General features: G+C 34.4%; 2 protein-coding genes and 1 long non-coding RNA gene across 12 annotated transcripts; 1 reads left to right on the top strand and 2 right to left on the bottom strand.

The window, feature by feature from the left end:
* Positions 1 to 68: 68 nt before the first annotated feature.
* LOC120771472 (probable 28S ribosomal protein S16, mitochondrial) lies at positions 69 to 919 on the bottom strand. Its single transcript, XM_040099502.1, has 2 exons — positions 456 to 919; positions 69 to 397 (listed from the first exon to the last, which is right to left on the bottom strand). Exons 1-2 carry the CDS (start codon positions 570 to 572, stop codon positions 125 to 127), a joined length of 390 nt encoding a protein of 129 aa, XP_039955436.1. The 5' UTR covers positions 573 to 919; the 3' UTR covers positions 69 to 124.
* A 1062-nt stretch (positions 920 to 1981) lies between these two features.
* On the top strand, positions 1982 to 14549 carry LOC120771470 (protein lingerer). Of its 10 annotated transcripts, none has more exons than XM_040099495.1 (18): positions 1982 to 2009; positions 4110 to 4292; positions 4352 to 4543; positions 4610 to 4784; positions 4851 to 6088; positions 6160 to 6444; positions 6503 to 6817; positions 6931 to 7133; positions 7424 to 7528; positions 8566 to 8670; positions 8857 to 8951; positions 9019 to 9392; positions 10448 to 10582; positions 10650 to 10772; positions 10838 to 11089; positions 11156 to 11311; positions 12680 to 12712; positions 13692 to 13790. In XM_040099495.1, the coding sequence occupies exons 2-18, from the start codon at positions 4140 to 4142 to the stop codon at positions 13788 to 13790; spliced, it is 4038 nt and encodes a 1345-aa protein (XP_039955429.1). In that variant the 5' UTR covers positions 1982 to 2009; positions 4110 to 4139. The 10 variants fall into 10 exon arrangements, with proteins under 10 accessions (XP_039955429.1, XP_039955426.1, XP_039955427.1 ...); XM_040099492.1 differs by lacking the exon at positions 1982 to 2009 and adding an exon at positions 2014 to 2090; XM_040099493.1 differs by lacking the exon at positions 1982 to 2009 and adding an exon at positions 3228 to 3315.
* On the bottom strand, positions 2324 to 2940 carry LOC120771473. The gene is made up of 3 exons (XR_005704970.1): positions 2851 to 2940; positions 2683 to 2726; positions 2324 to 2621 (listed from the first exon to the last, which is right to left on the bottom strand). It is a non-coding gene; the product is annotated as an uncharacterized LOC120771473 (long non-coding RNA).
* Positions 14550 to 14952: the final 403 nt, after the last annotated feature.

The raw sequence follows: 14952 nt of genomic DNA, 5'->3' as shown, positions 1-14952 counted from the left end.
TGGGACTAAATTCGAATTTTACTGTACCAATTTATCTTAAGGTGTAAATTTCTATCAATTAAAACACATTTTTTTATACATTTTAGCATTTATTTCACTAGATTTGACGAATAAATAATAATTTCTACGCTTCAACTGGATCCTTTCCTTCAATTGTTCCATCTTCGGCAACTTTTTGCCTGTTTCGCCAGGCGGTCATATAAGTGCGTGGATGAATGGGCAAAAAACCTGCAATACCCAATAGTTCTGCTGTTGGTGTGGACAGGTGAGCCCCTCGACCCAACCAATAGCGGATACGTTCAAAATTAAACGAAACCAAACGTTCATCCTTCTGATTTGGCATTGGATCATAAGTACCAACTTGTTCTATTACTGGCTGGTGTTGATTTTTTCGCCTCTACAAAAGATGTCACACTTTAATAAAAACCAAACTATATTTTTTTTGCGATGCTTACCTCCATAACAACAACATGGTAGAAAGGACGATTTGTGCAACCCAATCGGACAAAGCGGATAATTTTAGCAGAATGTTTATAGTAGCGCCCTATGCCGCTTGATGGAGATAATGACATCTTTTTTAGTTTTAGTTCTTATAATTAATGTACAATAAAGTTATATTGGAACTTGCTTAAGTTGAATGTTACGAAAACACGAGCGATTAATGTAATCGAATATACGAATATTTTGACAACGAATCAGCTGCTTGCAGCAGTGTAGCCATTAAATATATTTTCTAGGCAACGTGATTGAGTAAAAATTTAATCTACGAAACCTCTCTTTAAAAGGTGAATGTTCTTTGTAAAACGTCTTACATGTATAAATGCCCTAAATTATGGATTGATATCAAACAAATATTTTTACAACAATTTGGGAGATTTATTTGCTTTGCCCTGAATCTAAATAAGTCCGCGATTACATGAGGCAACTTTTGTTGCTAATTCTCGGGCGATGTCTTTTTTGCTGTCGCCCATTACCTTCACACGAGCAACTTGTGTTGCGCAACTCTGTTCGAGTTTTTTTCTCATTCTCTTTCACTTAACTTTAACCCATTGTCGTTTCTTTTTCCTTATAGGTATTTGGGCCACTCAATCACATATATTAATCAGCTCTGTCAATTAAGAAATACATTTTATTTATTAAAACAAAGATATATCACCCTTTTTACTATCGTCTGAATCAATTTGTATGGCTTCCTCCATACATTTCACAATATCTTTAATTAATTCGATTTTTTCGTCATACTCCATTTTCTAAAATATTTATATTATATTATGCATATTTGTATACATATTTCCAAATTACTCACCAAAAGATCAAAAAAAGATACTCAAATGCAACTATGTACTACGAAAGAAAGAACACGAATGCCGAAAAACGTCGCAGCGAACTGTTACGAATAAGAACACAAAGCGAGTTGCTGAACACTGGAAACTCGGCGCGATTCTCCTCTCCTCGTCGCCCCCTCGCCTATAAACCAAGAGTTGCCGCAACAAAAGTTGCCTCGTGTAATAGCGCTCTAACTAGAGATTACATTAGCGTAATGAGCCTTTGAATGCGTCGACGGTTCTCATGGCTGATTCGCTTCGTTTTGCTTCGACAGATAAATTTGAATTATTTTGTATGAGTACGTTCCCATAAAACGAAGCTGTGACAATCAGCTTCCTTTATTTTTATTAAATATGTATGTATTTCGTTCTTAAAAAAATATAATAGAATATATATATGTATGTATATTTAAAAGTACTAAAACTATTAACACACGAAGGCGAAATATGAAATATCAGAGAAACACGGAAAGCAATTGTTCTGACTAGCCCACATTGTTGCATATTCGAATTTAAGCTTTTAAACTTTCTTTTCGGATACGCGATTTATGTAGTTTCCTTCTTAATTATGTTGGTCTGTTAGTGCTGCGTTTGGTTTAATCACAGTACACTGTAGCTGATATTTCAGTAATATCAAAGAGTGGCAACGCAGGTTTTCTTTAGAAGAAGACGGCACAATTGCAGGTACGGTGTTTTTGCTTAGCGTTTTTCAGCAATTTATTTGTAAAATACTGGTGTTAAATTACCTAAATTAGTGAACCAAATGTGTGTTAAGTTAAACATTTTTAAATTTGAATAAATGCTATCAATATTTGCATGATTTATGTGTATAGTTTAGTTGGTTTAGTGTGTGACTCGCACCCAGATCAAATATTTTATTTTTGGGGGTGAATGCTACAAATGAAATGCTTATTCATCCTATACTAATGGTCGAATTATTGGTGCGAAAGAGAAATGTGTGCTTGTGCAATACCATTGAAATGGCGTCCTGTCGCATGAATTTCATCCACATGGACCATAGTGCATATTCGAATATATATTTATTACATTATTATTGACATTTGAAAGTATATGCCCATAAGCAATTAAAATAATGTGTAGCTAGTGTAAAATATTGTAGGAATTGTTATATGATGGTTAAAAAAATTTTCCATACATACTCCATTTTGTTCTCGTTTAATTCAATATGAATGTTTCCACTCGGGTTATTTGCTTTGTCGTCTACTTTTAGCACAAAACGCATCGAAAAGTATTTCAGCTGGTGCTCTCTTTTACTACCATAACTTTAGTAAGTACCTGTAAAAGTGCTATTTCGCTCAATTTATGAATTTGAGGGGCGGCTATGTGTAGGGGTTACCGGTTAAGTGGTGGATTGCTTAGTTCTTAATTGTTTCGCTATAGCTATGCATATGTAAAAGTAAAAATTGATTTTATATGAGAAAAATAATCAATAAACTATTTGATATTAAGGATCAATTTGAAATGGCATTTATATTTGTAATTTTTTTTGTCAATGTTAAGTTACACTTATGTCTAAACGCCATACTAAATCCGGCTTCATTTAATATTGAGCGAAAGATTAATAAACTAAAAACGATAGGTTAGAGAAAGAACAACGTTGAAGTATAAACGGGATGACGAGTATTGTCTTTGAGTCGTTGTATTAAAGCCGAACGGAAATTTGGGGGAATGAAAAGCCGAAGTGATCATTATTGCCAACTATATTTATAAATACAATTTTCGTTACAATACATCATAAATGATTTTCTTTATTTTTGATTTGATTGATTTCAAATGTAATTTAAAAGTTTTTGCATAGAAATATCAATTATATATTTTTGGTTATTATAAAGAAAAGGTTATAAATAAAGCCCAATTAAAATATTGTGTTTTAACAAATTATTGAGTAGGCTGGCAACAACGTGTCGAGCAAAATTTTATAAATCAATTTCTTGTGTGTGCAATTATTGTGTTTTACGCTTAATAAAAGGTAATTTTCGACCTAAAATAATAATTTTAAATTATCATATATTGTTTGCGATAATTAATTATATCTAGGATTACTATTTATTTGGTTAAAAATATATATTGGAGTCCTTTAGAAAAGGATAATAGTTAAAGAAAGAAAAGTGTCTGGCGTGAAAGTCTCGTGAAGTAAAATTTAGAAAATTTAAACATTTTGTGTTGAAGTGTAACTCTCAGAACATCGATGACAAGTAGCATGTGCACACGAATATTTTTCTCGATTATCTAGGAGTATATTTGGTATTTATTGTAATGTGGCATGTTGAGAGTAATGGATTTGTTACCGGCGTGGGAACATGAATGCGTGTGTCTGTTAAAATGTAGGAAATGATGCCGGTGGTGCGCACCATTCATTAAATTGAGTTGAAAGAATACTATTAAAAAAATATCTTTGTAAATATGTTTAACATGCAATTTTTGCAATACTAATTCATTACATTGTAACAAAAAATATTTTTTGATTTTCATATTATTTTTTTTTATATATACATATATTTAATGTAGCAAATTTTACTATTAGACTCACTCTTGTTTTGAGTAATCTAATTCATTTCCTCCTTTACTTTTGGTATATCCTTAACAGCCTCCTATTATTTTTTGCATCGATTATCTTTCCTAGTTGGACATGGTTTTCTTTAAAACCAACAAAATTGTATGCATTAGTTATATTAATGATTAGTCGTAGATAATTTATTAAATGATTGATAATTTATTTAACAGAAAATATTTCCCTTCCCTATTAATGTTTTGTTTCTAAAGCTTACTTGTAAATACAGTGTACATATAAATATGAGCACACAAAATCGAAATAGCGGCGGGGGTCGCAACCAAAAAAAATCAAATTCTGGCAGTGGAGGTGGTGGAGGTGGGGATTCTGCCCTACAGACATCAACTAAAAAAACAGATGTCTCAAAGACAGAAAAAGAAAAATCGCATCCAAAGGTAAGCTACAATTAAATTTGATTTTAATAATTACACTTCACTTTAAATTAATTTTGCAGCCAACTGCTGAACAGTTACGTATAGCCCAGATCACCAATAGTAACACATCAGAAGATCCGCAAATGCGCGAAAAAGTCGCTACACTTATTGAGATGACTCAACGTTCTGAAGAGGAAGTATGTTGCGCATTATATGAATGTGATAACGATTTAGAACGTGCTGTTGTATATCTCTTCGAGACACTTCCAGTGGTTTGTTAATTATTTAATTGTGTTATTAATGATATTCAGTTGCTGACGGTTTTATTTTATATATAGGGAGCATTTGAGACATCTTCGAAGAAGAAAAAGAACAAAGCTGCAAATGCCGGTCAAGAAAGTGCTGGCGGTGATGGAGAATGGACTGACACCAATGCAAACACTGACAGACGTGAGAAATCACGTAATCGGAGTAGTAACCGTGGCGGACGCGGCGGCACCGATAGTCGGGGCTGTAAGTTTTATTGAATTTATGTATGCTTATCACACTGTACTTAAATAGTTATTAAACGATGTATAGGGCGCGGCAGAGAAGCTCGTGAGAATGAACGTAATTTACGTGATTCACGTGGCGGTGATGATCGCAATGACAACTATCGTCGTAGAGAAGGTGGTGGAGGTGGCGGTGGTGGTCGGAGTGGTGGTAGCCGTGGAGCTGGTTATGCTGGTCGTGGAGGTCGGGGTGGCGGTCGATTTGGCGCTGGTGGCCGTGGCACTGGTAGTCGCGGTGAACGTGGATATAATTCTCGATCTGGCACCAATGAAGATCACCATGAGGTAGAGTTATGGGACAATACTATTGCTCAGAACGCTGAGAAGCAACAGCAACAAATGCAAGATGATGCTTGGGGTGACTGGGATAATGAAGAATATGTGGGCTCGCTTAAAGACAGTAAAGTATTTACCACAAGCAATCTGCCAAATCAGACGGCAGCAAGTGTGGTAAGTGGTGGCGTTAGTAGTATGAGTGGCGTGGTAAGTGGTGGTACAAGTGAGATATCGGCACCTCCCGGATTGGAACATCACTTGGGCAGTTCAAGTTTGGTTGGCACTCCAACTTCGCCGCAGCAGCAAGGATCTCATATGAATACACTTGTTAGCAACTCAGTGGGTATTGCAAGATCAAGTCCGTCTGGTGGTAATAATAGCATAAATGACGAAAGCTCAACTGTAAGTTCAGTTGTGCAGTCGGCTTCGACGTCCACAACTCCCATGATGCAATATAGTGCAGCAGTGACCAACACACAGCTAGCTCAATCACAGTCACTGACTTCTCAGCAGCAGCAGCAACCGCCGGTGCTAGCTGGTTCAAGTAATTTGACGGCAACGGGTCTTAGTAACACTCCGTATGGCAGTGCAGCGGATACGTTTTCGAATGCTGCTACAGCGGCTGCAAATTTGGTTCAGCAAGTGCAGCAGCAACAGCAACAACAGCCACAAGGGCAAATCAAAACTTCGGCAACACTTTCCGTGGAGCAATCTCAGTATTTCAATTCTTTGACATCGCAGAATGCTGCAGCCACAGCTGTGCAACAACCATTACAACAGCAACAGCAGTTACCATCGTCGTATGCACAAAATGCGGCCGCCGTGCAGTACCCGACATCGTACGCAAACGTATTTGGCTCAGCTGCTGTAACTACCCCAGCGGCAACGAGTGGCCTGGGCGTGTCTGGCGCTGATCAAACACAACTCTCAGGTGGCGTACAACAGCCACAGGTGCGAAGAGCACGTGCCAAATTACCACCGCCTTCGAAGGTGAGTTAACAATATATATTAATGATTTTTCAGAAAGAGGTGAATATACATTCATTATATCCATGTCTTAGATACCATCGACCGCTGTGGAAATGCCAGGAGATACGTTGAATAATATTGGCTACCTGGATGTTCAATTTGGAGGCCTTGACTTCGGCACAGAAGATTCTTTCGACACTTTGCCTGAAAAGTTTGGTGCCGCTGTGACGATTGAAAGTCAACAGCAGCAACAGCAGACACAATCGCAACAGCAATTGGTGCAATCGCAACAGGATGTGTCAACAGATTATCAAAACAAAAGCAATGTGCAACAACAACAAAGTTCATTGTCGGCAGGGTTACAGAGTACACAACTTGTAAGAATGAATATTTTTATCTTTGTCATTACGAATCTAATAAAATAAATAAATATAGGGTGAGGCATTATCAACTGGCTACTCGCAACGAGGCTCAGCAGCTGTGCAACAGCAACAACAGCAGGTTGTCAGCGGTGGAAATGGAGTTGGTGTAGGTGGTGGTGCCTCCTCTGTTGGCGGCACCACAAATCACACATTAGATTTGAGTAAAAGCGACCCATACGGTCAGCCACAGAGTGTTACGAACTCAACCGGTGGCTATCCAACGAGCGCTTACCAAACTGGTGTATCTGTAGCTAACAAGACTGCAAATGCTTATCAGCCATCTGCTGCCGGGCAAGTGTACAATAGCAGTAGCTATGCAAATGTACAGGTAATTAATGCAAATTTTCCATTGAATTTATAAATAAAATAGTTTTGCATATACATATATACATAATAATAAATCGGTAAAATTATTTGATAATTTTTTACCATTTCGGTTAGTCTTCTGTTGCAAATACGTACCAACCTCAATCATATGGTTCGTATCAGCAAACTTCGATGAATTCCTATCAGCAACAAGCGGCAGTGAGTGCGCAAACGGGATCGAATTCAGTAGCGGGGGGCGGAGTAAACGTTGGTAGCAGTGGAAATGCAGCACAAAACATTCCCGCAGTTGGGGGCAGCGGCGGCAACAGCAATGCAAAGTAAGCTAAAAATTCGATATTTCAAATTTATCTTTCCATCCTATATAATTATACTGACCATTGTTTAGTATTCATATTTTTGTTATTGAATTGATTTTGTATTAGTTTGTATATAATTTCGTTACATTTGTATATGTACGTATGATTGCTTTTTGAGTTTCGTTTTATAAAATTGATTGCTATTAACAATTATCCCAAATCAAATTCTCACTTTCTTCCCGCCCGCCAACCCTCTGCCTTTGGCTTTAACGCTTACAATTTTTGTTGACAACCTTAATCTAATGCTGTAGCAATACAAATACCGGATATTTGTCTACCGGCTACCCAACGCAGCAAAGCGCGTACCAGTCCAGCCAAAGTGTGTACGGTGGAACTGGTCTGTCAAATAGCTCAGGGTAAGTAAATTTTGAATGATCCATTTGCATTTGTGATGCAAATACTACTAAATTATATAGTTTTTTTTTTTTAAATTTTATGCGTTAACCATACTAATTCTTTTCATAGTTGCTTCAAACTAACATGTATTTTGTAGGTAACTTTGTATAGGAGTTTATGTAAAAATGTAGGAAATATTTAAGAAAAAGTATAAAACTTGTTATGTTCTGCTCTCAAATTAAATAAAGACTTATTTGGCTATGTGCTATAGCGGCCTGATTTCAATCAATTTCAATAATCTAGACCGAATTTTGTAAATCTATCCTCTTAAGTAAAAAAGTTTTCCATACAAGAACTGGATTTTAATCGATTAATATGTATGGTAGGAGTCTGCTTAAGTCGTCCGATCTGGACAATTTCTTCAGAGATTGTACCGTTGCTTTTGACAATATTCCATGCCGTCTTAAAGATATCTTGTCAAATAAAAAATTTTCCATACAAGGACATGATTTTTATCGCTTAGAAGAAAAGGACCTGCGCAAATTTGAAAACCGATATCTCATAATTGAGAGACTATTTCGTGTATATACAGATAAACGGACGGGCATAACTAAAATGACAGTCTCCGATGTTCTCTTCTGGTATTACAAACTTAGAGCTAAATATAATAATCTTCCTTCGAGGTATAAAAATAAAAAAAATAAAAATAGAAGTTGCAAAACGTTTAAATACTATTTTTATTGTTATGTGAAAGGTGAAGGGTATTGAAGCAATAAATTATACCTGTATGTAGGCTGGGTTTTCAAAGGATAGCTAACATCGCTGTTTCGTTGCAGCGACAAAGTTTTCAGCATTTTTAATTTTCTAAATTCGTCTTTGTAGTGCTATTTGTCCTTAACATGTACTCTGCTTTCCACAAATTATTTATGGTTCAGACCATTCACTGAGGTTACAATTTATTGATTATTTCTATTATGCACTTAAATGTAAACGTTGTAGGAAAAATGTTGGTAATTAACAGATATTGTTGTTTTGTTACCGTTTTGTTATTGTATAGGTTCGCCGGTAGTACAAACACTTCGTCCTCTCAATACACTAACTTTAGTACAAGTGCGAAATTGAAGGATGCGGCAACAGCGTCTAGTGGTTCGCATTACGAGAGGTAAGTAATGAGTTAAATTACTATTTGATTGACTGATTGCCGTATTTTAAACTAATATGAATAATTTTGAAGCATTTTCAATAATTAAATATTATGGATATATGTCCAAACATTTTTACATAATGATAGTAATGTGTATTTGCATACAAATGCGTGGTTTACATTTATTTTTATTGTTCATTTTAGTGTATCATCTAGTAATGTGGCAAGCAATAGTGGATCAACTGGGAACTCGACAGTGTCTGCTAATTCGTCGGGCAATGCGACTTCATCGGTTAATTGTAGGCATTGTTAAATAAGCATCTTATCATATTTATAGTAATATGATTTTTTCTTTTAATTTTACAGCCAACTCGAATGTGAATAGCAACAGCTCGGGCGTGGCGGCAAGTAATAATGTAAGCAGTGTTAGCAACAGTAATGTGAATACGAATAGTAGCAGCACTGTTAGCGGCGGGGGAAGTGGTGCTAGCGGTGGTGGTAGTGGCGGTTCTGGTGGCAGTGGAGTTGGTAGTAGTAGCAGCAGCAACCCTGCATCTGTGGTTGCCGCAGCAGCTGCGGCCGCGTCAGTATCATCGTCTTCAAATAAGACAAGCGCTAGCGGAATGGTGCCCAACATCCAAATGGTTAGTCAATATATTCAGACTGGATTGCCATTCTATCAGCAACCAGTTTATTCTTACGAGGATATACAAATGATGCAACAGAGAGTGCCACACGTGGTGAGTTCACATATGGAGAAAATGCAAAACTTAGAAAAATCAATCAATCCAAAGAAAATTTCACAAACATCCATAAAATTTCTTTAAGATAATAATTCTATAGGTGTTCAATCATTAATTATTTTTGCAAAATATACATTCCTCCATAAACATTAATTGTGGTCCAAATCACATAAAAATTCTTTATCATCTTTTGCACCTTCCAAAATAACTTCTTCATTTTCTTTTTGTGAAACTAAAATTTAAAATACATCGATATTCACAAAATTACTCACTTATTTTTAAGTCTAATGAATGTTGATTAAAAACTATTTTTCATCCTCTTTGCTAATCTATTTTACAATTGGCTGTTTAATTCATCACATCTGGTATTGAAATGGTTAACAAAATTTCTAATGGGTATAACCTCATAAATGCTTTCAAAACAAAATTACGGTTGCATGGTTTGCACACGTCGTTAATGTGATCGGATATGACGTTTTTTTTTGTAACAAATTTGTATAACATAAATTCTGGGTGAAAGCTAACTTCTATTTATTGTACATTTTTGCTGTTCAATTTATTTTTCAGTTTTCCTTTTCCCATATGATTTAAGTGAAACTAATGCTCCATCCCAATGCTTATTTGTAATATTTTGCCTTTATTGCATCGCACTTTCTTTTGTAAATAAAGAACATGAAATGAAACGAGGCGCCGGCGTACAATGTAAATTCGATAGTTAATTAGCAGCATCCGTTGTTTGCTTGCTTCAATGTATTTATTATTCGTTCGCGGGCCATAAGGACCTACGATTTCGTCGTTTAACGCTTGACTTTTACATATTTAAACAAATAAATATTTTTTAAACAATATATAGTATATTAAAATAATCTCCCAGAGAACAGTTCCTTACAATGATCATTACATTCATCACATTTTTATAAGTTTATATATCGTAGCTAAATGCGGTGCCTCGTTTCATTCATCATGTTTGGGTTTTCGTATGTCGCATATTTTATAATTATGGTACCAATATAATTGCATTGAAATTTATATTTTTTATGTTTGATTTGCAGCAAGGTTATTACGATCTCAACTACACTCCGACTAGTTTGGGCACCGGCCGAGATAATTTGGGTTCCGTAGCATATTCTACCATGACTGATGCACGTTTCACAAGAACGGACAATAATTCTAGCCCAGTTAGCAATGTAAGAATATGAGGCACTCAATACATTTTTCGAATCTGTATAATTTTTCCTTACATGAAACACATAGGTATCAAGTACAATGTCACAGCAAGCAGGCTCGGGCGGTCCCATGCTGAATGTTCCTTACTACTTCTATAGTGGAAACGTTATGCCTGGCAGTTTTCAGTATGGCACACCAGCAATCTATCCGGTATGTATGGAAAACTATGAATCGCGGCATCCAATCTTATCATTGATTTTTTATCTCTATGACAGCAGCAAATTCCTGCTGCTAATACAGCGTCTGGTGGCCAATTTCCAAAGCCTTCTTATAGCACTGGTTACGGTTCGACAAGTTATGACGCATTGTCACAAGCTTCGCAGGATTATACAAAGGGCGCTTATCCGTCAAGCGTAAATCAGCAAACGAAATCACAAAATGTGGCGAACCCGCCACAAACCGGATCAAGCTCGGACATAACATCGTCCATGTATAGTAAGGGACATGTTGCGCTGAATAAAGTCAATGTAAGTTTGTTCGTTTAAAATTTGTAAATTGCTCAAATTTGTATTTGAATGTTTATAATTTAACAGTCATATGAGAAACAAAATTTCCATTCGGGCACTCCGCCACCATTCAATATGCCCAATACGCAGACAGCTGGTGGAACTTCAGCTCAGCCGTACGGCATGTATTTGCCAATGCCGACTGCTGGTCATCACAATATGATTCATCAGCCAATCCATCAGGTAATGTAATAAGCAATAAACTTTTTTAACTTAAGCACTGTTTAGACCTATTATGCTAAGAAGCGTAGTTATTTATGTATAATTTCTAACTGATATCAAAATAATTACACCCTCATTTATTTATTCTTTTCATGGTAGTATCCCGATTTGTTCTATTATAAAAAAAGCATCATACATATTTTCCATCAAAATAAGAATTTAATTTAGGATTTAATGATGTCAAATGTACTACTTTTTTTTTTTTGTTTTTTTTTGAATCCTTACACCGAACAAGTTTTAAGAATATGTCATTCCCGTTTTATTCTACATTAGCGTAATCTTATATTACCTGTTTAAAGTTTCATTTGAAACAAATGCTTAGTGTGTATTAAAAGACTTATCAGACTAGGAATTCTTTATTTTTGACGAAGTTGTTGACACTTCTTGGCCAGTTAAAAATCCGAGACCGACATTCGCGGGAACGGCCCTTTTTTGACCATCTATTCCCTTGTATTGGTAGGCCCATGACGTGTCTTAAAGCTAAGCTCTTTTAACACACTCATAAACAAATGTATGCGATTAAAACTTTTGTATAATATTTTTTTATATTAATATTTATATTATTGGAGACATCTCTAAATGGATGGTAAATTTTTTCGAGCTAAGTTAGTAATGTTTTACAGGGGAATTTAAAAGATGTGAACATTTGATGTGAAATGTATTTATGACTTTAGTAATACTTACGTTATAGTAAATGTTCACATAATTAATTTTCCAATAGGTATACTACACATATATTTATATATTCTAAATTATTTCATTTTCTTGTATGCTGTGTTCATAAGACACTTTATTCAAGTGGAATTTTTATTTTGTCATTTATATATTTTTAATTTAACTTTGCCCGGTGAAAATCATTAAAAAATGAAGATTTGTATATAATATTGGAATATAAGTAACATGCAAATGTTCGTAGTTATTTTTATAATCAAATAACCATTGCAAATTTTAAATTACGTAAAAATTCTACTTTTAGTGCTTGTTAGCTACTTAAAGATATAGTTAATTCGTTTCCAAATTCCTGTTGATTGAATCCTTACTGGATTAAATATAATATTCGAAATTCTCAGACAACATTCCTCAGAAACGAATTCGGTTTCTAACTGCATTCAACCAAATTTATTCTAAATAATACAATGTGCTAATATTTCCTCGTTATTATCATACAACGGCAATCACTGAAGTTAATAAAGAAGTACCATATAATAAACAGAACACCAATTTATTCACGATCAATCTTTCCTTTAAGTACAGTAATTAAAACCAAATGCATGGAAAACTTTTTTATTATTTTATTATTTCTTTTGGTTTTTTATGGGACAACGTTAGATGGACGGCAGGATTCATAATTCATCCCGCCGGGTAAGTTTCTAGAATATCAGTTAAATTATTATAATATTAAATAATTTTCCTGTACAATTTTTTTTAAATTTTGTTATCTATTGTAATCTTACGCGTTTATGAATAAAAAATGTGTTAATACATCCGATTACTTACTGATAATTAATTTAATGTTAACTGGCAAAGTTGAATAAAAATAATTGTGATATACGCAATATTGTTCCACTACAATAATGTTGTACAATATTCACACAGAGCTTCACAAATCGAAAATATAAAATGGCGTTAAGGACGAAATTAACAAAATAAAATTATTATTGTTTAAAAATGGCTGCTGGATATCGAATGAAAATTTCAAGATAATAAATATTTGGAAATATAATACCCCCTTTTTTTGTATTAGTAATACTGCTACATATAATATACATACATATTAGGGTGTTTTATTTAAAACTTTTCTTATTTTTCGCGGACATATAATGTTGAAAAAAATTCCCTGAAAATTTGAGACCTTAATTTTGACTTTAAGTACTTTCTCTTTGATTTTTCACGTTTGTTTGAACTGTTGTTCTATTTGAAAAACTTTCTAAGGAAAAGTTATAGAAAAATTTAGTTTCAAAAATTTCATTAAAATCTTTATTTTTTACATTTTAAATTGCTTATATCTCTGCAACAACACACTTTTGACATCAGATTTCAGACCTTTTTTGTCGAAAGTTTAATTGCCTTCAAAAAAAAAAACGTGAAAAATCGAAAATTAGTTAAAGTAAAAAATTAATTTTCAACATAAAAAACGAAATTTTCATGTGTCCGGGGAAAAAATATAAAAAGTTAATTGATTTACCCTAATATATACATATACATAATATTATATGTATATAAATATTATGTAAGATGTGTACTAACGAAATAAATTCATTAGAGCCTTGCAATAAAACGTGTACACTGTTTGCGTTCCTATATCTAAAACTTATACTTTTGCTTGATTGTGTTTTTTCAGGATTCGAATAGCACGGGCCAACGGCAGCAAACAAGTAGCCAATCGAAATCGGCTGCTAAGCAAGGCTACTCGCCTTCTTATTGGACCGGGCAAAATTGAACGTAAAGAGGAAACCCTAAACTCACGCATTAACGTATTCATATATGTTTACGATTGTAGTATATGAAACTCGATTCCGATTAATTAACATCATCCAATCAGCGCTAAAAATCGGTTCCCGATGCATGCTACCGCGTGTCCACAACCACATACATTACACATTAATTTTTCATATTGTCTGTCTGACTATCCTATTATTTTTTACACATATGTATGTATTTATACTTATGTACAAGTATATTAGTATAAATAGAAGATAAACGCATAATATCGAGGATTCAAATTTTGTATGTTCCACTCCTACGTTGTAGCGAAGTTCCGTCTTTAAGATCAATCCACTTATTCAAATTGTACTTTACTAAGATACAAAAACAAAAAGGTATGCCCTAAAACCATTACCCCACAAACCCACATTCATACTCGTACATCTGTAATTCACTCTCATACACACGAATAAATTATAAAACTGAAAGAAATAAAGAAAAAATAACACTTAGGTGTAGAATGCTATTACGAAGCAAAGAGAGTGTTTAATAAGTAATACACAGCAGTGGAGAAGAGGCCACACACACACACGGCACAGTTGAAAGGAAATAACAAAAAGTAAATAAAAATTTAAATATTGTAATCGGTTTAAACTATATGTATAATTATATAATAACCTTAATATTTAAATTAAATACAAAATACGATTAAATCCAAAATAAACACAACAAACGCATAGTTCATACGCATGCGCGGTGAAGTCGAAATTTAAAATTTGGTTGTTTTTATCTTTAACGTCAACAATACCATGTTATTCTTGCATGATACAAGTTTTTAGGAATAAACCTGAGGTGGCGGTCACTAATTGGATGTATGTACGTACGAGGTGTTCGAGGCAAGGCATTATATTGGACGCAAGAATGTTGCAATATAAATATCAGCTGAGAAACACAACGGTGTTGTAATATCGGGGCAGTTATTTGCTAGTTTGAACATCCCCCATAAATGTAAAGTTACAAAATACCCTGTCTGCTAAACTATTGTGGTGGTCGCTGTGGAATGGATGGTTGTCGGCTACTACCCAATATTATTGCTCAAATTTATAAAAAAAAAATATTTTTTTGCACTATTTAATATAAAATAAATGGTTAGAAATGAATTAGCGAAGTGTTAGTGA

The sequence above is a fragment of the Bactrocera tryoni genome, chromosome 3 (assembly GCF_016617805.1).
Source record: "Bactrocera tryoni isolate S06 chromosome 3, CSIRO_BtryS06_freeze2, whole genome shotgun sequence".
In the NCBI taxonomy this organism is placed as follows: Eukaryota; Metazoa; Arthropoda; class Insecta; order Diptera; family Tephritidae; genus Bactrocera; species Bactrocera tryoni.
The sequence above is the reverse complement of the archived record's forward strand: the minus strand, read 5'-3'. Positions and strand labels throughout refer to the sequence as shown.

Coding starts and splice junctions, on each gene's coding strand:
- LOC120771470 (XM_040099487.1), top strand. CDS start 4,140: ATGAGCACACAAAATCGAAATAGCGGCGGGGGTCGCAACCAAAAAAAA. Junction 4,785..4,850: donor CGGCACCGATAGTCGGGGCT/GTAAGTTTTATT, acceptor AACGATGTATAG/GGCGCGGCAGAGAAGCTCGT. Junction 6,445..6,502: donor GGTTACAGAGTACACAACTT/GTAAGAATGAAT, acceptor AAATAAATATAG/GGTGAGGCATTATCAACTGG.
- LOC120771472 (XM_040099502.1), bottom strand. CDS start 572: ATGTCATTATCTCCATCAAGCGGCATAGGGCGCTACTATAAACATTCT. Junction 398..455: donor ACCATGTTGTTGTTATGGAG/GTAAGCATCGCA, acceptor CATCTTTTGTAG/AGGCGAAAAAATCAACACCA.